Source organism: Podarcis muralis, chromosome 5 (genome assembly GCF_964188315.1).
Source record: "Podarcis muralis chromosome 5, rPodMur119.hap1.1, whole genome shotgun sequence".
Lineage (NCBI taxonomy): Eukaryota > Metazoa > Chordata > Lepidosauria > Squamata > Lacertidae > Podarcis > Podarcis muralis.
In genome coordinates this window covers 46876618-46903010 of record NC_135659.1, presented here as the reverse complement: position 1 = coordinate 46903010, position 26393 = coordinate 46876618, and the positions used below count along the sequence as shown (strand labels likewise).

General features: G+C 44.1%; 1 protein-coding gene across 1 annotated transcript; it reads left to right on the top strand.

Annotated features, from left to right (window-relative positions):
* The first annotated feature begins 3615 nt into the window (after window positions 1-3615).
* Window positions 3616-8342, top strand: LOC144327719 (uncharacterized). The gene is made up of 2 exons (XM_077928120.1): window positions 3616-4369; window positions 7762-8342. Exons 1-2 carry the CDS (start codon window positions 3616-3618, stop codon window positions 8334-8336), a joined length of 1329 nt encoding a protein of 442 aa, XP_077784246.1. The 3' UTR covers window positions 8337-8342.
* Window positions 8343-26393: the final 18051 nt, after the last annotated feature.

The following is a 26393-nucleotide window of genomic DNA, read 5'->3' as shown; positions in this document are numbered from 1 at the left end:
ATTATTAGCTAGACTTGTTAGTAGCTTGTTAAACAAAACTCTCCAGGTGACCTTGCATTTAAAATCATTGACGTAGATACATTATAAAATTGACACATTCATACAAAACTACATTCAATTCATAAAAAATACACAGAACACACACACTGTAGATATGCAGTCCCTAGTAAACAAGTTTATGCTGTCATGACCTACAATTTGGGGACCCTGCAGTACATGGCAGAGGACTCTGATGAGGATGAGGTTCAGGATCCTTCCGGGGAGTGGGAAGAGAACCACATGACCTCAGTTAGGGCTCTTCCAGCCAGACGCCACAGTCTTGCAACTATCCTCTGATTCAGAGGGTGAGTCTCCTGCAGCACCTCTGCCTCCCCAGTTGCACACAAGCCAAAGATTCCCTGTAGGTTGCTCAGTCTAAAGTCTCTAAACGGCTTTCTAAAATGCTCTACAATCTTTAAATGGTGGCGTAAACTCAAGAGGCTGTGCCAAATTTTCATGGTTCCATTTGTCATACTAAAATTTGCAACTTCAGTTGGGTAGACTTCATCATCATCAGATCACATTCAGCAAATTATCAAAAAAGGCCAGATCCTTCCCTCATCGCCAACTCCATTTCCAGTCAAGCTGCCCATGAGCTGCCAAAGCTGTTGCTGCTTCTGCCTCCATCTTTGGCAACAGTTCTGTAAATGGATCTCTGTGCCAAATCAGATGCCATGTAGCAAATGGGCTGACGTTGCACTGTGATGCATGAGGTGGCGAAAGCCAACAAAATGCTTTATAGTAAATAGTATACTGTATGTCATCATGTACTGATGGGAGGCATGGCAAGGTCACCTGAACAAGCACAGGGCTTCATGATTCAAAACAGGTACACAAATGCCAAGGGGTGGGTGGGTGTGTCACAAATTGCCCTTAAATAAGTCATTTTTTGACATACAAAAATGTTTTTCCTCCTTTGTCAAAAGAATCTGAAAACGCATGAGTAATTTAGGCTTGGATTTGGACACTGTGCAAGGAGGGGGTAGAGACAGTGCAGATGGTGAAGTGGAAAATATATATAAATGCTCTTAAATTGTATTAGTAAGACAATATTATTTTTTCAAAAGTTCTAGCTAATGTTTCTTTTAAAAATCTACATTCAAGGGATATTCAGGGATGCAATCTACCGTATTTACACAAATCTAATGTGCCATCGAATCTAATGCACACTTCCATTTTGAAAACCTTGAAACCAAAAAAGGATTTGCTAGTGAATGTAAATGTGCCATCAAATCTAATGCACACCCTAATTTTCATGATGCGATTTGGCAAAAAAAGGTGTGCATTATGTTAGAGTAAATACGGTATTGCTATGTACATCCCATGTCCCTGCACAGAGCAATCCCCATGGGGCTCAACTGAACCCTGCTGCCACTTTTTCCCAAGTCCTCATGTGACCCTCTTCTTCTGCTCAGTAAAGTTATGCAAGCTCCATCCAAGGGAAAGATGTGCAATGCAGGAGGTGCACATAACCACCCATTCTCCACACTGCCTTGCTGATGCCTGTGCTCATGTGCACACATGGAGGTAAAGAGTAGGTATTTTGGATAAGTCAAATGAAAACAGAAATAGGAGCAGAAAGTGCCAATGTTCGTTTATTTAGCCCTTGTTTAGAACAGAAATCATTGCAAGGAATATGATCAGTATTCACTAATGTTCTTGCTTTCCATCTGCAAACAATTTGTAATTGATTGCATCACCCCTTTACCTTCCCATTCCTTTACACTGAGATGAATAGTGTGGAATAGAGACATGCTGACATAATTTACATAATTAGTTATGTAAGTTAAGTAATTTTGACACAGAAGTTTTCAGCAGACGACGAACCGCAGTGGAGTGGAAACACCTCTGCATGTGACAAATACAAAAACTGATGTCTTCTTACTGATCTTTAGTGAGTGGGGGAAAGATCCATGAGGATCCATCTGTTTATAGGTGAGTAATCTGTGTGGGGAACTGTCATATCCTTTGTTTTCTCTAAATGGTCATGCTGTGATTATATCTTTTTTAAAAACAGCACAAACACAATATTTTCATATGAATTGATAAAGCGTGTTCTCACTAAGGGAGAGCACGTGTTGCGGCTGGGGCCAGGCAAAGCACCCTGTAGTTGCTGGACAGAATCGTTGGTAGGTAACTGGCCACGATTGGTGTTGGTGTTGCTGGGGTAAATTGTATGTTGCCAATTAGGGGGTGGAGATCAGAGGATATTTAAGCAAGGCCCACAGAGAATTGCTTTCTCTTTTGCTGTGGGCATCGGATCATAGCGAAGGACTGGTTGTATACAGCTTAATTCTATTCCCAATCTCCTCTCCCTTTAATTTTATTTATTTTCCTATTTCTTGCCTGCTATTCTTCCCTCCCTCTTTTTAATTTTCTCTTTTTCTTAGTTTTCTTGGCCTTTTAATTTCAGTGGACCCCTGAAGCAGCTCCCCCGGGGCTTTGGGCCCTGTGGGCCGCTGGGGGTGGCCGGGCTGGGCACCAGACCCTAGGCTTACGGTCCGGCACGCGGCTGAAGCAGGTAAAGGGGGTCGGTCATTGGGGCCCGGCCATTGCCGGCTGGCACTCTCGGCCTTATCTAATAGGCCCGGGGGGGGATCGCAGAGCCGGGGGTCCGCATTTTAAAAATTAGGCGTTAGTTCCTTTTCTCCCTTCCTCCCTCTTCCCCTCCCCCCCGTTTTTGTTATCGTTAGATCGGGCGCTTACCGGGTCGTCGGCGGCCTTTTTTCTCGCGCGCTCCGACGCGCCTGGCGCGGCCTAGTCAGGACGAGTGGGTGGAGGCGCCGTGCGGGCGCCTCGGCGAGCGGCCGACTCGCGCCTCGCGCTCTCGGCGGCTGGGCCTGCTGGGCCTGTAGACGCACGAGGCCTCGCGAGAGGCTGGGCGGTGCTCTTCCCCCTCCCTTGGGTTTGAGCTCCGACGCTCCTGGTGCGGCCTGGTAGGGCCGAGTGGATCGGGGGCCGCGCGGGCGCCTCGGCGAACCGCCGATTCGCGCCTCGCGCTCTCGGTGGCTGGGCCCGCTAGGCCTTTAGGCGCCGAGGCCTTGCGAGTGGCCGGGCGGTGCCCCCCCCTCCCCTGGGTTGTTGTGGGGCGGCGGGGGAGCCGGCGACAGGCCGCGAGGCGGCCTCCCGGCCCTAAGAGGGGCCTCCGCGTTCCCCCCCCGCGCGTTCACGCGGGTGGCGGTGTTGCCGCGCGCCTACTGGGCCGCTTCAGGCCGGTGGGGCTGCGCGGGCGCTGCTGCCCGGTTCGGCCTTCTCGGCCCGCAATCGGCCTACTCTAGGCCTGTGCAGGAGGCCTACTGACCGAGGGCAGGGAGGGTCGCCATTTTGGTTGTTTTTGGCGGGAGCGCCATTTTCTTCGGCCTTTCTGCACTGGTGCACTGGCCTCTAGTGGCCATTGATAACAAGTGCAGCCTATAATTGGCTTAGGCTGCCGGTGCGCCACCTGCTGGCGAGCGGTATAATTGCACCTGCCTGGAAGTGATTAGTTCCTTTGCAACTTAATTAATTTTGATTTGTGTAGCTCAATTACTCAGTTAATTGTATTCATTGTGAATCTGTGTCTCGTTGGCAGCAGGTATGGCTCCAAAGAAGAGGGCGGCAAGGAGACCTGGGCCGGAGCCCTCAGCAAGGCAGCCTATGAAAACAAAAAGGCCTATAAAGGGTCCGTCCCAGGCTTTGCGGTCACCTCGGCCGGACCAGTCGATGAGCCGCATCCAGGCCATGGTTACTGGTCTGGCTGGTGACCCTCCTGCGCTGGCCCGATTGGAGGCTGAAATGGATGGCCTGTTGCATCGTTGTTCTACTCCATCAACTTCTACCGCAGGGCCAGCTCTTCCTGCGGGCATTGCCTCTTCGGCGTCTTCTTCTAGTGAAGATGAGGGAGGGATTGTAGCAGCCAGGGATTCCTCCCCCGGCGCCTCGGCCCAGGCCCCGGACTTACCAGCAGTGCCGGTGCCTGCTCGAAGGGGTCAGGGGGGTGCCAGGGGTATGTCCAATAGAAGGGCAGCACAGGCGCCGGGCGTCATGCCTTCTGCGGCTGTCAGTTTGGTCCCTGGTCGTTCACAGATTCTGTCTTTTCAGTCTCTTCCTGGTGCAGTTCGGCAAAGAAGAAGAGCTTCAAGAGGCGGGCCAAGCGGAGTAGGAGGGACGCTTCATCCTCTGCCTCAGTCAGCTCCAGGCGACGTGATGCAAGGTGACGCATCCGAGTCCTCGGTGGAGGACAGCCTTCCACCACCTCCAAAGTCGTCTTCGGGTGGGCTCCGCCGCCGAAAAAAGAGTTCCAGGAGGCGCGCCAAGAAGAGACGGAGGGACACTTCGTCTTCCTCCGCAGGTACTTCGTCTCAAACATCCAGTAGCGACGAGGAAGCCTCACTTAAGCTATACTGGGGCTTTGCGGAGACCTCTGGACTCCCTAAATGGGCTTGGGAGCGGAGGGCAAACTCTCATAGGGCCAAGTATGGGGCGGTGCAGGACTGCCTTGAAGGAGTCCTTGTACCTGACGTGAAGGTCTCTACCAATTCGGCTAGGGACATCATTCCCGGTGCCCACTTGCATACAAAACTGCGGTCCAGGATTCTGGATGGCCGTTACATTGATATATTTAGTTTGGCACCCCCCCTAGAGGGCCAGGACTCGCAGGATAGGGGTGTGGCAGCCACAAAAAAGAGGGTGGTTTTGCCAAAGGCGGAAAGGACCTTCGAGCGATGGCTGGATAGTTTCCAGGTGTTTGCTGGTGTGGTGGCAGCGGCTTACCCACGGAGATCCATGCACCTCTGGGTTTATTTGTCCATAGTCCGGTCAGCGTTTACTATGGCTGGAGCGTCTGCTGCGATTTCTTATGATGAGAATTTCAGACGCAGGGCTGCCAAGATCCCCACTGCTCGCTGGGATCGCAAGGATTTAGATGTCTGGACTACTTACGTGGCTCCACGCATTGATAGTAAGGTCCCTGAATCGCAGAAACCTAAGAATGTGCCAGTTAAGATGGGTCGCAAGTTCTTTTGTTGGGATTTTAACAAGGGTACCTGTCAGCGCCAGTTCTGCAGATATTCTCATAGTTGTGAGAAGTGTTCAGGGAACCATCCAGCATCCTCCTGTGCGGGGGTGCGTCGGCCCTTTCGAAAAGGGGGGGGCTCTCAGCAGCCCCCAAAAGCTGCCCCCCAGGCTACAGTCTCTGGAACAGGAAAATAGTGTTCTTTACTCTTTAGCTTATACCCCAGTTAAGTTACAGCCGTTGTTGTCATGGTTACAATTATACCCTCTTCAGGAAGCAGCGTCTTATTTGCGAGATGGATTTTCTCTGGGCTTTCGAATCCCAGTGGCGTCAACTCCAGTGGCTAGGAACCCTTCAAACCAGAAGTCGGTGAGGGAGATGCCTGAGGTCGCGCGTAGGAAAATTGGGAAAGAACTGGCTTTAGGACGTATGGCCGGCCCCTTTGCCGAGCCCCCCTTTCCCAATCTTCATATTTCGCCCTTAGGTATAGTTCCCAAAAAAGCTCCGGGGGAATTTCGCCTAATTCACAACCTTTCTCACCCTAGGGGCACATCAGTAAACGATGTTATTCCCCCGGAGCTTTGCTCTGTGAAATATGCTTCGCTTGATCAGGCGATCAGAATGATAAGGAAATTTGGGCAGGGTGCCCTGCTGGCCAAATGCGACATTGAGTCTGCATTTCGGCTGCTTCCGATTCATCCAGATGACTTCTGGCTGCTGGGATTTCAGTTTGATGGGGAATTTTATTTTGACAAGGCCATGCCCATGGGCTGCTCAGTAGCCTGTGCCGCCTTTGAGTGTTTTAGTTCCTTTCTGGACTGGGCCCTGCGCAAAAGTACTGGTTTGGGCGGGGTCACTCATTATCTCGATGATTATTTACTGGCCTCAGCTAGCGATACGGGAGACTGCGTGGCATTGTTGCAGGCCTTCGCGGCCTTAACTGAGGAGCTGGGGGTACCGTTAGCCGCTGAGAAGACCGAGGGTCCTTCTACGCAGCTGACCTACCTGGGTATATTGTTGGATACGGTGGCGCAAACTTCCAGTTTGCCGGCAGATAAGATTCTCGCGCTGAGAGGTGTTATTTCTGACCTCATTCCATTGGAAAAGGTTACTTTGCGACAACTGCAGTCGTTGCTGGGCCACCTAAATTTTGCATGCAGGGTGATCGCTCCTGGACGGCCTTTCTGTTCCCGTTTGGCCAGACTTATGTCTGGTTTGAGGTCCCCGAGGCATAGAGTGCGCCTGTCAGCCCAAGTGCGTGCTGATCTTCGTATTTGGTTGGAATTCCTGGAGGAATTTAACGGTGTGTCCCTTTGGCAGGACACCTTGAACCTGTGTAATGATTTTCAGGTGCACTCTGATGCTGCAGGGTCATTGGGCTTCGGTTTGTATTGGGATGGCAGGTGGTGTGCTGAGCGTTGGCCCCTGGCTTGGCGTGGGGAAGCTATAACTCGGGACCTAACCTTTCTTGAGTTTTTCCCTATTGTAGTGGCTGTCCATTTGTGGGTCGAGCATTTCAGGGACCGGCGTGTATGTTTTTGGACAGATAACATGGCGGTGGTGAACGTGCTTGCTAAGCAGTCTTCACGATCACCTAGGGTATCAGCACTGTTGAGGGATTTCGTTTTGCATTGCTTGCGTTGTAATATTGTATTTTCCGCTCGTTTTGTTCCTGGTGTATCTAACGAGATTGCTGATGCTCTGTCCCGTTTTCAGATGGAGCGATTCAGGTCCCTGGCGCCAGTGGCTCGAGACCGTCCGGAATTTTTCCCGGATCAGCTCTGGAACCTTGGCAGCACTTAGTTTTACAGGGAGTAGCTGCATCTATTGCCCCCTCCACATTGCGGTCCTATAAGAAGGCTTGGACCGATTTTTTGCATTTTACAGGGCGGTCAGTGGTGGGGGAAACGTGCACACCTCATTCCACTGCACAAGTGCTAAAATATTTGGCGCATCTATTTCAGTTGAGGCGGGCAGCCAGGACTCTGAGGTTGCATTCAGCAGCAATTTCCTTCTTTAGCAAGGTTTATTTCAATAATGATCCTTGCGGGAAGTTCGTTGTGCGCAAAGCTTTGGAGGGTTGGGGGCGTCTCAGCCCGTCCAGGCCAGCTACAAGGCGGCCTATAACGTTTGGTTTGTTGACCGAGATGCGATGTAAATTGAAGGGCATCTGTTGGTCCAGATTTGAGGCTCGGCTATTTTCCGCAGCCTATTCCCTAGCCTTTTTTGGAGCCCTGAGAGTTGGGGAGGTGGTGTTTGAACCTAAACAGGATGGTGGTTCTAGAGGCTTGTTGCTACAGGACGTGAGCCTGTCCCAGTTGGAATTGCAGGTCCATGTCAGGAGTTCCAAAACTGATCAACTGGGTAGGGGAGCAGTTATTCGACTCCCAGCAACTGGGATGGGGGGCCCCTGCCCAGTTAGGGATCTCCAGAGATATATGGCTTTGCGACCTCCAGGAGATGGGCCATTATTCATTCATGAGGATGGGCGGCCATTGGCGCGCCATCAATTCGCCGGGGTCTTGCGCAGAGCAGTGGCTGCCTGTGGATATGCAGCTTCTGAATTTGCTCCGCATTCCTTCAGGATTGGGGCAGCAACGACAGCTGCCCATTGGGGCTTGTCGGTTAAAAGGATAAAAGACCTGGGTCGTTGGAAGTCGGGCGCATACAAGGGTTATGTGCGGAAATAATGTTGATTTCATGTACTCACATCTGTTGTTTTACCCTAGGTCTTCCCACTATCCGGGTCTGGATAGTGGGGCACAGTATTGTGCATTGGGCTGCTTGCAGAGCGCGACAATCCGAATTGGGAGCTGGCCTTGGCTTTCCTCAGCACGTGCAAGTGTCCTGGATCTCCAGAAGGGGGATGCTGTGGAAGGAATTCTTACCGCTCATGCAGAGGCGGGTTCTGCTGGAGGGCCCCCCAACAGCGATTGTGGTGCAGCTCGGGGAAAATGATATGGTTTCCTCTTCTTGTTATGTTTTACGTGCTATTATTTTGCAGGATTTGAGGGACTTGGCGGCCTTGGTGCCCGCTACTAAGATAATTTGGTCCCAGTTGCTTCAGCGTTGCATCTGGAGGGGTAGTCCCTGCCCTGTGGCCACCGAAAGGGTGCGGAAGCGTATAAATTCAGCTGTGAGCAAGCTGGTGTCTGATATGGGTGGGCTTGTGATTCCCCACCCGGATATCAATGTTAAAGCCACTGATTGCTACAGGTTGGATGGGGTTCATCTTACCTCAGTTGGGAATGATGTATGGTTGAGATCAGTGGTGGGTAAGTTGCGGGAGTGTTTAAGTTTGTGAGTGGTTGGCGGCGAGCGTAAGGGCTCGGGTGGCGGTTAGGCATTGGTTTAAATTGGTTGGTGGAGGGGCATGGATTGGCTGTGCCTGCCCCTCAGGTGATGCTGCTGCACGGGAATTCCGTTAAAGGAATTCAGGGGCTTACCATCCTTTCGTCCAAACCCCTGGAATCGGGTTTGGGCCGCGTAAGACCCCTAGGAACATGTGGGGAGAAGCTGAGGGTCTGTGACGCAGCTCCAGTTATCCCGGAACTTGTTCCTCCACACTGGCTTCCGCTGGAATCCGGAAGTCAGTGCTGTCCCCAAGGCGGGGGGACAGCTAGTCTTAACCAATGCCTAAGCAACCACTCAGAATTATGTATGATAATAAAGTTGTGGCCAAAATTATGCCAAAAACCTTAAACAAAAATTCTTGTGTGAAGTGTGAGTTATTTGGGGAAGGGGTGTTTTGGGGGACCTCAGCACGCAAAGCGTGTTCTCACTAAGGGAGAGCACGTGTTGCGGCTGGGGCCAGGCAAAGCACCCTGTAGTTGCTGGACAGAATCGTTGGTAGGTAACTGGCCACGATTGGTGTTGGTGTTGCTGGGGTAAATTGTATGTTGCCAATTAGGGGGTGGAGATCAGAGGATATTTAAGCAAGGCCCACAGAGAATTGCTTTCTCTTTTGCTGTGGGCATCGGATCACCCGCCCGCCCTCCCTTGTTTGGGCTTCGCCTTGACCTTGCTATTGCCTGTCATGGGGTCGTTCGCATTGATGCGGGGGCCCGGTAGGAATTTTGCCATATGGCTGATTAGTGTGTGCCATTTGGTTTTTGCCTACCGCGTAGCAAATCGTCACAACTTGTAAGGTTGGCGGTTAGGCATTGGTTTAAATTGGTTGGTGGAGGGGCATGGATTGGCTGTGCCTGCCCCTCAGGTGATGCTGCTGCACGGGAATTCCGTTAAAGGAATTCAGGGGCTTACCATCCTTTCGTCCAAACCCCTGGAATCGGGTTTGGGCCGCGTAAGACCCCTAGGAACATGTGGGGAGAAGCTGAGGGTCTGTGACGCAGCTCCAGTTATCCCGGAACTTGTTCCTCCACACTGGCTTCCGCTGGAATCCGGAAGTCAGTGCTGTCCCCAAGGCGGGGGGACAGCTAGTCTTAACCAATGCCTAAGCAACCACTCAGAATTATGTATGATAATAAAGTTGTGGCCAAAATTATGCCAAAAACCTTAAACAAAAATTCTTGTGTGAAGTGTGAGTTATTTGGGGAAGGGGTGTTTTGGGGGACCTCAGCACGCAATGAACTTCTCTTTTATAATTACAAATCTAAGTGCATTACCTAAAGAGGAAAGTGCCTAGAAAGCATTCAATAATACTGGAAAAGGCAGACCAAAGTGAGAGAAAAGTTCCCAAAGGTACAAAATCACCATTTCTCCAGAGCCCTATCTCACAAGAAACAGCTTTCCAATTAGCTTACTCCAGACAAAATGGCTTCTTCATTCTCAGAATTTTGTTCAAAATCTGTCTCCCATCTCTATGTTGGCTTTGTCCTGAAAATCACAGTCAGTCTCCTACAATGAACATCTACTCTGAAATGCCATCTCAGCAAGGCACTACAATGGAAGGGTCTGCTATATGACCCTTCTTTTCTCACCAGTAACGTACATAATGTAACCTATGTATCTTGGCAACACAATGCTCTGCAGCAGAATGCTCTGCTCATTTGAAGATGTTGGTATAAATCCATGATGTGTTCTGGAATATAACAGGATATTGCTCTAGTGAAACTCCTCAGAGCAGTATCTCCCGTGATCTTCTGCCCGGACACTGAGGTCCAGCGCCGAGGGCCTTCTGGTGGTTCCCTCACTGCGAGAAGCCAAGTTACAGGGAACCAGGCAGAGGGCCTTCTCGGTAGTGGCACCCGCCCTGTGGAATGCCCTCCCACCAGATGTCAAAGAGAAAAATAACTACTAAACTTTTAGAAGACATCTGAAGGCAGCCCTGTTTAGGGAAGCTTCTAATGTTTAATAGGTTATTGTATTTTAGTGTTTTGTTGGAAGCCGCCCAGAGTGGCTAGGGAAACCCAGCCAGATGGGCGGGTCTCCCTAGCCACTCTGGGCGGCTTCCAACAAAACATCTCACTTAAGAGACTGGGGGCCAGCGCTGTCCGGAGACACTTCCGGGTCACGTGGCCAGCGTGACGAAGCTGCTCTGGCGAGCCAGCACCAGCGCAGCACACGGAAACGCCGTTTACCTTCCTGCTATAAAGCGGTACCTATTTATCTACTTGCACTTAGGGGTGCTTTCGAACTGCTAGGTGGGCAGGAGCTGGGACCGAAAGACGGGAGCTCACCCCGCCGCGAGGATTCGAACCGCCGACCATGCGATCGGCAAGTCCTAGGCACTGAGGTTTTACCCACAGCGCCACCCGTGTCCCGTATTATTATTATTATTATTATTATTATTATTATTATTATTATTATTATTATTATCTTCTAGAACAGGTATGTGAAACCTATAGCACTCCAGATGTTGTTGGATTCAATCATCCTTCTCCAGCATGCTCAGTGATGGGCGTTGGGAGTCCAACAACATCAGGATGGCCACAGGTTCCTGTTCTTTTGTTTCTTCCCCTGCCTTCTGCTGATGTTATGAGGTGTTGCAGGGTTGAGTGGTTAGCTCTTAGATGTCTTCTGCTGTCCCTGGGAGCTCAAACCAAATAGAAATAGAGCTCCAAAAAGGCCTAATAACAAGATAGATATTACATAATCTCATGTTGTGTGACTTGAAACTGAACATTGATTCTGGATCCATATAATAAGACACAAGGTGTGCACCACAATAACTAAGGAAGTCTGTACTGGAACCATTGTTCAAAGGATGCCTGCCATTCTAGGAGAAGCACATGACTCTTGCATCATGTTCAACTTAGCTGCCCTATCATTCAAGCAGAGAACACCCCTTACAGTTTTCTGTGGTACTGATATGGTTTACTTTCACTGGGAAGACAAAGGTGGAATCTACACACATATAAAAAACACTGTGAAAATGCTTTTATAAAAAAAGTTATGAAAAATATATTGAATTTGCCATAGCTCACCATCATCACCTAGTGTCACTTTTGTATATTGCCCTTCACAACACACTTAAAACTTTTTATTTGAAGCTGTATAGCTGAGTCCTAAGTCTGTTTAGGGGGGCTCTCAATTTATTCAGAGGACTGAATGACATTATTCTAAAAAGAAAGGCTGAACTGTTTCAGACTCCTATTTTTCCCTCATTTTTATTTTTGTTTTCTGTATTCAAAAATTTACCCCAGAACAATCTAATGTATTTGGGAATTATTAGTTTAGAACAGTGGTGGCTTTTGAGAAGTTCTGAGGCAGTGGTGCACCCATCACTACAGCAGCAGTGTGGTCACTGAGATGGGGATGTGGCGAGTTTCAGGGAAGCGTATAACTCAGGATCATCAAATGAAATAAATTAGCAGGAGATGAAGGATAAAAGGAGAGATTTCTTCACAAAACACATAATAAAAGTGTGGAATTTGGTACCAGAAGATGCGGTGACAGCAACTAGCTGACATGGCTGCTCTGAGGTTTAGAAGGCAGCAATAGTATAAGATTCTCCACTGTAGGAACCAGGATGTGGAGTGTGGTGGATCTTGGGCCTGTCCCATTTGAGCGCTTCTCTGAGATCGTCAACATGGAAGCTCTCAACAAAGTCATTTCTACTGCAAGTTTCAACCAAAAGAAAACCAGCATATTCTTCCTTTACAAACTTCGTGATAGGGCTGGTGACAGTGAGTTTATTAAATTTAGCCTCAGGATGGGCAAAAGATATATGACATTTTGGTGGCAAATGTTAATTTCTCCACATAGCCATATGGCCACATAATAGTTGGAGCTGGGGTTTTTTCTGTCATTTAGCAGTTATTAATAGGCTTAACAATTCACTTTTTCAAAAAAAATTATTTAACAGAACACATTATTAATGTGTTCCATAATATTGGGTCTATTTGTCTCATTGTCAGTTTATTTTAGACAAATCCAAATACCATGGAATTGAGGTGCCAGGAGCTGCAAGCAGCTTTCATTCTCTTGATTGTTTCAGCCCAGGCCATACTGGCTGTGCTACAAAAGGCACCATCTGGTGCTGTTGATGCTTGAAAAGAAGCCATTTTCCTTTGTGCAAACCCTGCAGTCCACAGCCCTGAAGAAGGTGTGCCTATCAGCTGCTTTGCCTCACTAGCATATGGGTCACTATTTGTAATACTGAACAGGATCTGTCCTTATCATGGCATCTAATGTCTGCACTACATCTTTCTTCTTGAATCTATAGTTAACTATAGTTGCGCTATAAATGGCTAGTAGTCTATATGGTAGCTGTCACCTAATCAATTTAAGGGAGGTTAAAGACCCATAAATGACCTGCCTGTCTCTAGCTTATCTCGGACCACAGAGATCTCAACCATTTTAACCAAAATGGACCACATGATGGATTAGCTGGTGGAACAAAACCACTACAACAAATATTTCAGTGAAGCATCACTGACCCACCATTACCATACCATTAGCATACCAGGAACAAATTTCTATCATATTTTGGAGGAAACTTCATTAATTTGAAGGAAGCAAGGCAACAGAATAAATGATATTAGAATGCACAACATAACCACCACTTCTTTCTTCCTTTGGTCCATCACATTGCATAAAAGCATTCATTCATTCTTCCCTCTCCCCTTTTTTCCACCCATGACCTTTCCATTCATGGTTTTCATGCCTTGTGATGGCCCAAAGGGAGAAATAAGAGGTTATTTGTGGTAACTGAAAGCCAGTTTACCTCTAGAGTATCTACACATACCTAAAGATAACACAAAATTAATGTAACATGCTAGCTATGCTTTGTTGTTCCTCTGCCAATTCAAGGGAGCAATCAGGGATGCCTGTAAGTTTTAAAGCTTCTTAATAGTTGTTTGGTAGCTCAGATGCGTAAGATGATGTATTATTAAAGCATGAGACCATAGTGGTTGAGCATCATCATCAAGATGACCACAGGAGGGAAAATATCCCAAAATCTAGTTCTTGTGAGTAACCTTCCCATCAACCCTAGCCAGCATATACTGACTGGGACTGTGAAAGTTGGAGCTCAAACATGTGGAGGGCACCAGACTGCATTGCCATGAGGCTGGAAGTTGTGTGTCTTGTCCAATGGTCATCTCTATCCTGTCTTGACGCTAATCAAACCTGCCTTAGTATTAACAGCATATTAATTCAACTCATGCACTTTGTGCCGTATAACACGATTCATGCATAATAAAATCAGCCACAACATACACCCCCCCAAAAGTCCCACTAAGCGTGTTTACTAGAGAGTAAGGACTGTTAGAAACAGTGGGGCTTACTTCTGAGTAAACATGCTAGGTTTTTGTCTATGGACGCAGGTAGCATCTGCACCAAATATTTAAATTCCTCTTATACCATTTTTAACAGTCATAGCTCCCCCCCCCCCAAAGAATCTTAGAAACAGCAGTTCGTTAAGAGTGCTGGAAATTGTAGCTCTGTGAAGGGTAAACTTTGGGATTCTTTGGGAGAAGCCATAGGTGTTAAAGTGATAGAAGAAGGCTTATGCTAAACAAGGACTGCTTGTTATGGACCAGATGACTGTATGCTTAGTTAGGGAATTGGCTAGCTAAATCAGAGGGTAAAGATAATTCATTGGTCCTAATCCAGCACACAGCATTTGGCACATTTAAGTCCATTGAAAGCAATAATAAGCAGCATTATGCAAAGACTTTTCAAACAGGCAAAATCATTTTATGTGAATTTATTGTGAATGTGTCCTTCCTGGTTTCTTCAAAGACTGGATTGTTTTTTAGATGGAGAACTTGTGGCATTCCAGATGTTACTGGACTACAACTCCCATCATCAGTGACCGTTGATCATGCTGGATGGAACTTGTTGGAGCTGTGGTACAGAACACCTGGAGGGATCTCTGCTTTAGGAGGTGGGGGTGATACGCTGCATTTCTACATAAAATGGTTTCTCTTGCTAGAATGCTTCCTACAGTAAACTCTTTAGCTTAATGCTAGCTGTTATTGTATTGGCAGAAGCTGCACACATCTGTAAATTTCCTTCAGCTAAGAATGTCATTATACTGTGATTGTTCATAGATGGGTTTTTATTGTTAATTAAGAAGTATCCGGTTGAATCATTTCCCCTATATTAAAATAAAGATCTAAACGTAACCTACAGTTACGATTAGAATATAGCACAGAAACTGAGCATAGTAAATGCAAAAAAGGAGAATGCTGTTAAAAAGGCAACATGATCTTCCTCGATGCATCTTGCCTACTGATTATCTAGAGTAGGTCTTCTCTTTTTTTAAGTGCAACTCTCTTTGTCCAGATATAATACGATTTTTTAAAAACACCAACAACGCCAACACATATTTTGAATCTTCAGAGCACAACTTGGGCAGTCCCACTAACAGCACCAGCATTGCTACAGCTCTGCCAGTCTTGCACACTGACTGCAGTATATTATGCAAGTGTTGTCATGATATGGCACTGACGCTGTAGGGTAGATCTTACATGCTATTTCACCATCCCAGCACTGACATTTTTAAAAATCAGCTAGTGTGGGTTTTATCACAATACATGGAATGGTTCTGCTCCATTTTCCAATTGTGGACATCTATGTTATGAGCAAAGGGATGCGGGTGGCGCTGTGGGTAAAAGCCTCAGCGCCTAGGGCTTGCCGATCAAAAGGTCGGCGGTTCGAATCCCTGCGGCGGGGTGCGCTCCCATTGTTCGGTCCCAGCGCCTGCCAACCTAGCAGTTCGAAAGCACTCCCGGGTGCAAGTAGATAAATAGGGACCGCTTACTAGCGGGAAGGTAAACGGCGTTTCCGTGTGCTGCGCTGGCTCGCCAGAGCAGCAATGTCACGCTGGCCACGTGACCCGGAAGTGTCTGCGGACAACGCTGGCCCCCGGCCTCTTGAGTGAGATGGGCGCACAACCCTAGAGTCTGTCAAGACTGGCCCGTACGGGCAGGGGTACCTTTACCTTTACCTTTTTATGTTATGAGCAACAGTACAGATTGCACTTTATGTGATTGATTGATTGATTGATTGATTGATTGATTTTTTTGCCAGACCACCCCCCGGGGGGAGTTGCCACACAGCTGCATGTGCTTAAGATTCATTTATTTCAATGGGACTGACATGTGTTGTTGAGCTGCATGCAGGATTGTAGTCCAAAGCTGGCAAGTGAGCAGAACTAACAGGTGAGAGGGGTGCTCACAATGCATCTTCTATGCAGGCCCATGTTAATGTAACCCTGGGCGAACAGTTTTTCCTTTTGCACGAACCTCTGATTATCCAAATGTGTTGGAGATCCCCCAGGCAATTCAGGTATAGAAGGTTAGTATTTCATATTTCACTCTAGGAACCGCTTTATGATAAAAAGCAATTTTTCATTTTAGCACATTTGCATGCAGAATATAATTTACTCACTTGCACCCTCTAGTGGATTCCTTTAGCTTAATACAAATACCTTTTCTTCAGAGGTTTCAGTGGTGCAATCTTGCCACTGGTTTTGAGCAGGTGGTGGTGTTGTTTTTTAACTTCTGTGGATTTTATACGTGGTCAGCGGTGTGAAAGGTTGCTTCTTAATCTCCTTTTTTTTGTCTGTGTTAAACCACTGCCATACTCACAATGACTTACTAGTGCAACACTTTAAATACCTTTAAGAAAGAATTGTTCTTACTTTTGTCTGAACATTCCACCACTATTTCTTAATTGCCATGTGGCTATTATGCTTTGCCATGTTGGTTGACATCTGCAATATATACAGGACGAACTCTCATTAAAAAAAAAATACTTCCATTTGTCAAACTTTTAGCTTAAAAAGTAGCAATTAAATTGATGCAGCTGAAGATAACAAAGGAGAAAGAAAAGAGACAAAAACAGGGGGAAGGAACACATGGTGCAATAAAAAGATTCAGCCATTTAGTACATCAATTCAATGCCATTTGTGACAATCCTGGCTTGTTCTCTTATAATTTCTTCAAGCTTTCTTCCAAAGTCAGGGCCCCTTATGCTGGACTACAGTGACAATGGAAATGGCACAGGAAAACTGAATTGCATATAGCAAGCAAAAATAAAGTCATTTTGCAGAGCCACAACTGACACACCTAATTTTTTCCTTTATTTAGGTGGTTTCCTAGGAAGGCAAGGTGAAAGAGAAGTGGAAATAGAAAGGAATATATCAACTCCTGAAATAAAAAGAATACATGAATCCGAATTTCAAACATGCTAATGGGGGTCTGAGTTAGCAGTGACTGGCTAGGAGATGGTTCGTGAGGTTACCTTGAACAGCTCAGTGAAAGTGTTGGCCCAGTATGCAGTAGTTGTAGAAAAGGCCAAAAGACGAACTTCATGTTAGATATCTTTAGAGAAAGGATCCAAAGTAAAACTATTGTGATTACAATGCCTTTACACAAAGCTACAGTGCAGTCATACTGGGAATGTTGTGTACAGTTCTGGTTGCTACACTTCAGAAAGTATATTGTAGAGCTGGAAGAGATTCCACGAAATAATCAAAGGGCTAAAGCAACTCTCCTGTGAGGAAGGATTGCAGTGCTTAGGGCTTTTTAGTTTAGAAAAGGTGAGAAAGGAAAGACACAAAAACACGGCAGAGGTATGTAACATCGTGCATGGTGAAGTCTCTAACATGTCACTGCAGCAGGCAGGTTTCCATAATATAAGCACATGACATGGAGCCATAGGAAATCTGATATCATGTCACTTGCCATGTATTTACTATTTACTATGTTTTCATGTATATGGAAAATGCTATACCAGAACCTATTGAAAAGGCCACATATAAACCAGCCTCTGAAGCTTGCAAATGTGACCTCAACTGATGATTCACACATGTAGGTCATGACTAGGTAGAACAGGAAAATGCAGATCCACAAATACATTCCAATCAAAGAGTCATATTTTGGGGGATGAATTGTCTCCTGTACCCTGTGATGCATTATCCATATTTACAGGTGAAAAAATGAAGTAGCAGTAGTGTTCTTAATGTCAATTTGATCCAATCCATGCTTCGGAAGTGCCTATGAAGTTGCACTAGGAGTTGGAAGAATGGTCTGAAGGCACCTGCTTCAGTTCTGGTGGCTTAGGCCTTGCTATATCTGGATGGGAGGCCACCCTATGGATGCCCCCATTAGCTCATGAGAAGAACAGTATGATACAATTGCAAAAGCCAATTGTTTCCTTCTAAGTGGAGCACAACAGACACCTTAAGCCTGCAAAGCCAATCTGATTTCATTTAGTCCATTGCATTGATTCTGCACATGCACATTCCCTTCATTCACAGTAATATACACCTTGCTTTTCATATGGTAAATCCTGATTCAACAAATCACATGATCAGGTTTATTATACATTTATAATACACACATTGACCAAGTCTATGCAACTTTTTGGGGGAAGGAAATCTAATCAGTTGCAGTTACCCCCTTGATAATTAATGCAAATTCTGCTGACATGGTGTATTATATTAAATATGCACAGCAAAATCTATCACCATGCTTCTCTCTGCTACTGTGATTTAATGTACCAGGATATGCATAACAATCTCAGATACTGGGTGACAAGAAGAAGAAGCAAGTAGATATCTAGCTGATCTTTTGCATTTAGATGTATTTTAAAACTGAGTACCCCCCCCAAAAAAAAAATCAATGTTCTTCTCATGAATCTAGTTCATTTGCCTTTCAAGACACGATGGTTGTATTCTGTATAAAAATAGCCACATGAAAAGTCTGCAAAATCAAGCTTGATACTTTACCGACCTCACTAACACAAGACCTTGGCAATCCACAACAATAATGCCTTTTTAAAGAATCAATTGTGTACATTATAAAATTAGCCCTAAACTGTGGGCATCGGCAGCACAATTTGCTCATTGCATGGTAAACCACTAATACATATTTGGGTTGCATATTTGAATGTTTGTCCATCTCAGGGGGGGGGAGGAGGCTGCCTTAGTTCTAGAGATATAAAAACTCCCCACAGCTCAGTTCAAAATGATCTCGGATAATTTAAGCTCTTTTCCAAAACGAACAAACCCGTTTATTGTGAGTCCATTCAAAACTTTGAAAAGTTCAATGCACTTTTTATTACATCATTATAAACATGAGATCCAAATACTTCCTCCAATAAGCTTTATATCTCCTTACTGCTCCAAGATATAAATCCTGATATAACACATTCAATGGCCAGATATTGTATTGCTATGGTTGACATACGTCAGAGGGTGGTATGTGCCACACAGCAGCTCTAAAACTGAATGTTTGATTTACATGTTTTGTGTTCTTTTATCTTATGCTTGCCTACTGTGAGAATATGAGTATGTGCACCCTCTACTTCTGCAGTTACTCAATTGCCCTTCTAACATATTTTATTTACATATGGAGGTGCTCTTACCTTCTGCTGATCTATGACCATGATAAAGATTTGGATGATTGGAATAAGCTTCCAAAGTCCACTGTGAACCCCGCACACTTCCAAACCATGAGGTTGGGACAAATTTTGGGGGAAATGCTGCTCAATTTGCAATACAGGGAAGCATTATGAGCTACAATTCATATTCTGAACCAAGTAATAATGAGTTTTGTCAACCTCATTACCTAGACTCCTTTCCTCTGGCTGGGTTTTCTCTGTGCAGGATGTTGCTCAGAGTTTTCCTACGGTGGAGCATTTGATCAGGCAATCCTTCCACTTGTTGTCTGAAGTGGTGCATCCCACACACACAGAAAAGTTACCACATGGTGTGTCGTTTGTCTTTCACAGTTAAAAACCTTTGTTCATGGGAATGAGGGCCAGACATATGTTTGATTTAAAGAGAAAGGAAAACAAAGATTCTCAGGAAACAAGATTTTCTCTCAGATACTCTGCTGAATGGCACCACATGTAGGCACACTGGATACATACAGCCCTCTGCTCATAAACTGCTAATGAGATACTTTCAAATGTCATAGGATACTGCCTAGCACCAGCACAAGTCAGTTATAATCCGTTGCTCTATTCTTAATCACACAGCATTGGTGTGGTACAATATCCCTGCAAAAGTCCGCAGCCTAGAGTACAGAAACCACTGTTTTACCGGTGGGGGGGGGGAGGTTAATTGCTCAGTCTTACCTATAGGAAATATGGGTCCAAACCATCCAAGGTTAAGGTACTGTCTGACTTGCAGGGGAAGCAGCTTGCTGCGTTGACAAAGTAAAGTAGTGAAGGGATGTCATTTTGTTCAGAAAAACACCTCCGGAGGTAGAGATTATACCTCTTCCCTACCACTGCTCTGAACAAATTGACAGCCTGTCATGACAGCATTTCAGGGAGAGCTGGGGGCAGAGGAGTTAGGAGATCAACCGTAGATCTCCTGCAGAATGTGTTGTTTGGCCCTAACCTACATATTTCAATGGAAGAGATTAATCACATGCAGGTATCTTCCTCACGTGTTGAACTCTTAATATTGAAATTGATGAAATACAAAAGTGCATAACTTTTCGATAGATAACGTGCTTTGTTTTTAAAAGGTGCCTTTGTCTAAATGAGCATTTTACATTTTAAAAATATTTATTTCTTTAAATTCACCACCACCATAAACTTTTCTTGATAGTCCAAAGTAGATTTTATACACACACAACAACAACAACAACAACAACAACAACAACAACAACGGGTTGAAAACCAGCAAATAATAATATGTAGAAAATAAAATATAAAATACTATTTTCCCCTTAGCATCATTTTCTGACAGAAAACAGCAGAAACATAAGATTGTGTTGGGGAAGGCATAGCAAAATGAAAGAGACAAAAAATCATTTCCCATATCCTTACAACTGTTAGTGTCATCAATATCCTATGTGTCATCTGATCTGACAGAATAAAAAGCATGATATTATTGTCTCTCCTAAGGTAAGCCTGAAGAGCATTCACCTGTGCTGCTTTCCCAGAGTATTGCTGATGATGGTTCAGAATCCTAGAAACACAAGCTATGTGTGCCATTTATTTCACCTATGTTGATAGTTTCCTAGTGTATGTTTTATGCAAAGAAAATATGATTCAAAGTTATTGTAGGATATATGCAGCCTTATACAGGGTGAGTCTTTTAAAAGAGGCCTTGTGGAACATGTGTACTCTTTATTCACGAGGCCTCTTTTTAAGGACTCATCCTGTGTAACCAACATGATTAACCTAATTAAATCATGAATGGGGTTAAGACCATAGAATAACCAGTCCTCCAAAGCTTAGCTAGGTCACAGCCCATTACATTGGGAGGAAGGGTTACCAAACTCTTTGTTCTCTCACTTCCGCAAGATGAACTCTACCAATAAGGTGATCTTAAGCTGGATACTCCAAGCTTAGACTGCATGGCTTCAGCAAGCCATCTTTGTGTTTCTGTACAAATAATTTAGAAACTTATCGTTTTAAAAATAAGTTAAACTGCCTGTCTTGCTGCTGTATGGAAAAACACATTAATCTGACTTTTGAAGAGTTTGTAAGTAAAGCTTATAAGTAAATTACCAAACATGTGGTCTCTTTCTATGCTAAGGGAAGTGGGAAACTTTGGAAGCAATTTAGAAGGGGGTGTTTTAAAGGTCTACAGCCTATATTTCCACACTTTACTTTGCTGCACGTTTTATGATTTTATGATCTAGACATCCATGGAATTCTTTTTTTGTTATACCACAATACAAAATTAAAAACCAACAGTTAAAATGTTTTATGAAGTAAAAATCAAGTCCAGTCCTTGGAATACAGTTTTAAATCTGAACGATGCATGTAAAACCAATCCAAAACATTTGCAGCTTTCAGATATACAAATGTGAATTCTTTGAGTTTCTTTTTCCTACTGCCTGGGAGGCTTGGGAATAAAAAAGTTTTATAGGCCTGGGCAGTTAGTCTGGATATCATCCATGGGTTTCTGTTATGGAGGGTGGGTTGATTAAAAAAATAAATCTTCCTGTCAAACTAGGAATATGCCCTCACTTACCGAGTTTAGGATATTCCACCATTCTTCAGTGGAGTTTCTTTTCTTTCGGCAAAGTAAGTGGCTCATGTGTATGTCAAACAAAGCTTTAATAATAAAGAAAATTATAACACAATAACAAACTGTCTGAGAGAAACTGAGAGAAAACAACATCATGAGGCAAGAAGCAAGAATGACAGTTGGTCTCTCTAATTGAACTTAACTGAACACTTGAAGGGAGGGGCTGATTCTGGAGCAGAACACAAAAGCCCCGCCCACCAGATGCCAGACATTCTACTATTCAAATTAGGCCCCAGTGTTTTTCTAACCATTTCATCCATGCCTGTGGCTTAATTTGTATAATGAAATTCTGTAGTAGAAGGAACTGCTGAAATGGCAAAACTCTGGCCAAGTTTGTTAAGCACCTTTTGCATGGCTAAAAGGTTGACCCAGTCCAGATGTGTTGCTAGAGAAATGACTAGCTAGTGGTGCTTCCAAAAAAAAAAGGACAGGCTTTTCCTCTTCAGGCATGAGACCAGTTTCATTCAAGGAAACCAAACTCAGGATATGTGCTCGTACTCCATAAGTCTCTCGACCCTCGGAGATTGGGGTGTGGGTAACATTGTATACAGCCACAGTCATGCCACAAGTGGTGACAAATTCATAGAGCATAGGCCTATCAATAGGTAAATGAAAACTCAAGACTTGGATGTTGTAGCCTTGGGAGTTACCAGATACTAGGAACCAGGAATACGGTGTGGCTGTTGCCTTCATGATCTGCTTATGAAATTAAGCTTCCAGAAATATCTCTCTGGTTGCTGTTGGCAACCGTATGCTGAACTAGATGGACCAGCAAGGCAGTACTTACATTCTTATATCACCATTAATTTATAAAAGTAGTGAATTACTAACCCTACAAGTCATTGAGAAATAGTTGACAAAGCAAGAGGGGGCCTCCTAACACCTTTTTGTTTGCATGCTTCTACAAGTTTAAGGATGCAATCCTGGATACTTACTTGGAAGGAAGTCTTACTGAATTTATTGGGACTTGTTTCTGGGTAAACATAATTGGGATCATGGTGCAAATCTATTTGGCTTTGGGACCATTTAGAACAGGGGCAGGCAACTTTTTTTTCTGTCAAGGGGCACACTCCCTAGGGTGAATCTGCTAGACCCAAAGGTGTCTAAATTGGGTGGAGTCAGAACCAAAAAGTTTGTGGGCCACACCTTCTCTGTCTGTGTCTCTCTCTGTCTCCCTCACCCACCACCAGGAAGAAATTAAGTCGATGGTGCCACCACTGATTTAGAGAGTAGATAATTAGGACAGCTACTGCAGTGTTTCTTCCCCCCTTCCCCGTGTTTTATGATAGTAGAATTTTGTTGAAATAAAGACTGGAACTCAATATATCAGAAGCATTCCACCAAAGATGTCTCCTACACAAGCCTCATCCAAATTAATGAGAGGTGTGCAGGAGATTAATATGACTGGAGAAGGCCTAAGTGGTTTCTTCCCATGATCCTTTGCCTTCCTTGCAACAGCTCTCGCCTAGTTATTTCTTTACTTTTAGTTCTGGTAGGAATTATAAAAATGATCTCTACCTTTTTCATAGGTAAATAGTTTTAAAGCTGCTGTATTTTTATTTGCTATATGGGGGGGAGTGTAGAGAGAAAGAAAGAGAGAGATTTTACTTAGGTGAAAAGATAGAAATAATTTGAAATAAATGAATGAATGTTGACCAAAAAGAGTTCCAACCTAAACATAAATACTGTGTTATTTGCAGGTTCGATCAGAAATCCAAGTGCCATGCTCATTGCAATCATCATTCATGATGTGACTGTTATAGAAGTAAATGGTTTCTCTCTCACAAACCAGAATTATCTCACACAAAGCTATGGATGTATTAATGGCGCATGGGAGAAAGATTTATATGCAGGATGGGCCCATTGGAAACAAACCCCCTCTGCTTGTTATTGAACAACTGACAAAAAGAAGATGTACAGTGCCCACATAATTCCTTATTCTCAGGAAGCTCTCTCACTTTATAGTAGGGTACAGCCATGAGATTTTCATGCCTCTAAATCTGGGAGGAAGCAAGCATCTATACTCATGGATCACAGAAAACACATTGTGCCCCTCAGTATGAGAAATAATCACTTATAATATTAGTCCACATAGTGGTAAGTACCTTTCTTAGCAGTTTGGTCCATCAGAAGCCCTAGAATCCAGTACATGTGTGTATGAGAGGCAATCCTGGAACGTGCCAGCCTCTGGATTCTCACTTCAATAATGCTGAAGTATTGTTAATGTTTTGTTTGTTATTCCGTTGGGTATTTTTGTGTTTTTCTACTGTGATCCTCAGATGAATGGCAGTATTTAAATTTAATAAATAATAACAATAAATTCAGATGGGGACAAAATATTGCCACAGGAAGTCCAAAGCTATGAACACATCACAGCTGGAAATTGGGTCAGAAAATACTGCCACCTCAAAAAAAGAAAGAAAAGCCTATTACAGATAGGAATGCTATGTGAAGCAGAGAAGAAGACCTCTTACATAAGAACTTCTTCCTAAAAACAGAGATTTCTTATGTACAGCCCAAGCATCACCTGTGGTGTACAAAGAAATGAATAGAAGAATAAATTATCAGCAATTTAATTTGACCCAAATAGAAGGAGCCTGGATGCTCTGCTTAAGCTGTCAGCAGCCCTCATAAAGTCAATCACCTGTGTTATTTAATTTCACCCTATAATACCAGGTACAGTATGCAAAATGGGTTATTATGATTTGAGTTGAATCACATATCTTTACTACCTTGCTTATAATGACTGAAATGGTTACAGAAAAATACTAAGGGCAAACCCACACATGATAAGTTTGGAGGTCCTTTCTTTGTTAGTAGAAAACAACACATGAAAATTAATTAATTAAAGAACATCAGCTATCTTTCCCATATATAATGGTGTCATGTTCCTTTAGAATTTTTACCTTTTCTTCTGCTATGTTTTTTTTCCTAGCAGCAAAGAGAACCCATATAATTTCATAAAATATCTGCAATTTTTTTTAAAAGAAAAAATAATGCTTTTGTTGCAAAAATGTTGGTGTGCAATTACTTCCATCTATTTTTTTAAGGCCATAAAGAAAAAGCACCTATTTGTTCTGCACTGCAACAATGCCAGCTGCATTCAATCAACTAAAAAGCTGCAAGCCATAAACCTTCCTCCACAGCTATAGAAGAAGAAGAGAGAGAAAAGGCAGGGCCATAAAAATTCATCAGGATAATGTAGAGATGAGACGCGTTTGAATCACCATCCCTGCAATCAACCAATCACTCATCCTGTGGCATTTACAGCACATCTCATTCCCCTGTTCCTTAAGGACAATTGATTTTCCTGATTCCATTAGCATAACGGCGAGGAAAATGACTGCAGTGCAATATTTCTGGAAAGTTCCAACAAGTAAGCTGTGTGCTGGAGTGTGACCACAATAATAAGCTACCTAGCTAGCAACTGTGTGTGCTGCTGTTGCCGCTGCCGCGGTATCACAAACAGCAGTAAAAAGGACACAGCCTAAGTAATTTTGGGTTCAAGCATAGAGAAATTCCCTCTTCCAAAGAATATGAAACCAAAAAACAACTTAGGCAAATAAACATAATTTCAAGGTGGACTGAACAGTTGGCAACATCCAGCAGCCTCTGTGTGTCAGTGTGTCATGGTTAATAATTCCATTTTCTGAAACATTAGCAAATACTCCTGCATTCGTTTTCCGGGGCTCCTGTTTTTCTGCAGCTTTATAGAGAGAGAAAGCAGCATCTTTAATAACCCCAGTTTCTGATAAATATACAAGAATAACTCCTCACGGATTCCCCAAAGAACACCTCTAATCATTCAGAGCATTACACAGTCATCAGCCCCAAGCAGGGATCTACTCATTTCTCAAATTTTCTCTTTAACTTGCAATGAGATAATAATGCACATATTGTCTTAAATTATTCAAGATGATGAAAGTTTGCTAGTTGTGCATGCACTGTCTACATTTAAACACTGCACATAATTATCTATGCCCTTGCAAATGCTCCTTAAAGATGCGTGCAATTTTTTTGAAGTGCAATTCAGAGATGGCTCTATCTCAAACAACATAAAATGCATTTCCATCTTTTGAAGCATCCTTTAAACTTCTGGGTCCCTATCTGTTGTAAATATTTGAGTCCCTTTATAGTTGCGAACCCAGTGGGTTATTCATGTTAAGCTCAGTCTCTAAATTGAATCTGGAGTTGAGATGCTGCCCACCAAACAGCCTTCCAGTTACAACCAGTGAAAATCAATAAACTCCAACAATTTCATTGGACAACAGAAGCTGTAGGACTATATTATTGTAGGACTAGGACCCAAAATACCCTTCATTGTTATTGGGTCCATAATGACAATAGAACCCATTGTCTCTCAACCAGATATCCTGGTGTGTTTGGCATTTGCTTTTGCATCCAGTGCTTTTTTCTGGGGGGACGCATACCCCTAAACATTCTGTGAATCTTTGTACTTTTGTCCATTTACTGTATTTATTTCCCCCGATTTGAACTATAAAATGGTGATTTTCTTGAGTCAAAATGAGAGTACCCCTAAAGATTTTTTAAGAAAAAAAAGCACTGTTTTCATCAATTTATTTTAAAAGATAGTTAACATTATTTGTGCTGATTTTGCACCCAGCCCCCCCCCCAAAAAAAAACCCTCAAGCCCTAATTTTTATACTGCTTACTGTCTCCACCCCCATGGTTATCCTTTTGATTTAAGTTGTCTATGCCTTCATAGTGAAATGTCTCATTTGTAGTCCCATAAACAGCACTGATAATTGTAATGTTCCTTAATTCTCCTATGCTTAGATGTGCTGCTGCTACTGTAGGTCAAAGGATGGGGGAAATTTTGCTCAGGCAAAGTGTGGTAGATCAGTTGCAGAGTGCAAATTTTGCCTTCAGGCAGTCTTGAGATCAATTCCCAGAGACCTCATCTAGAACCTTCTCTGAAATCCTGGGCAG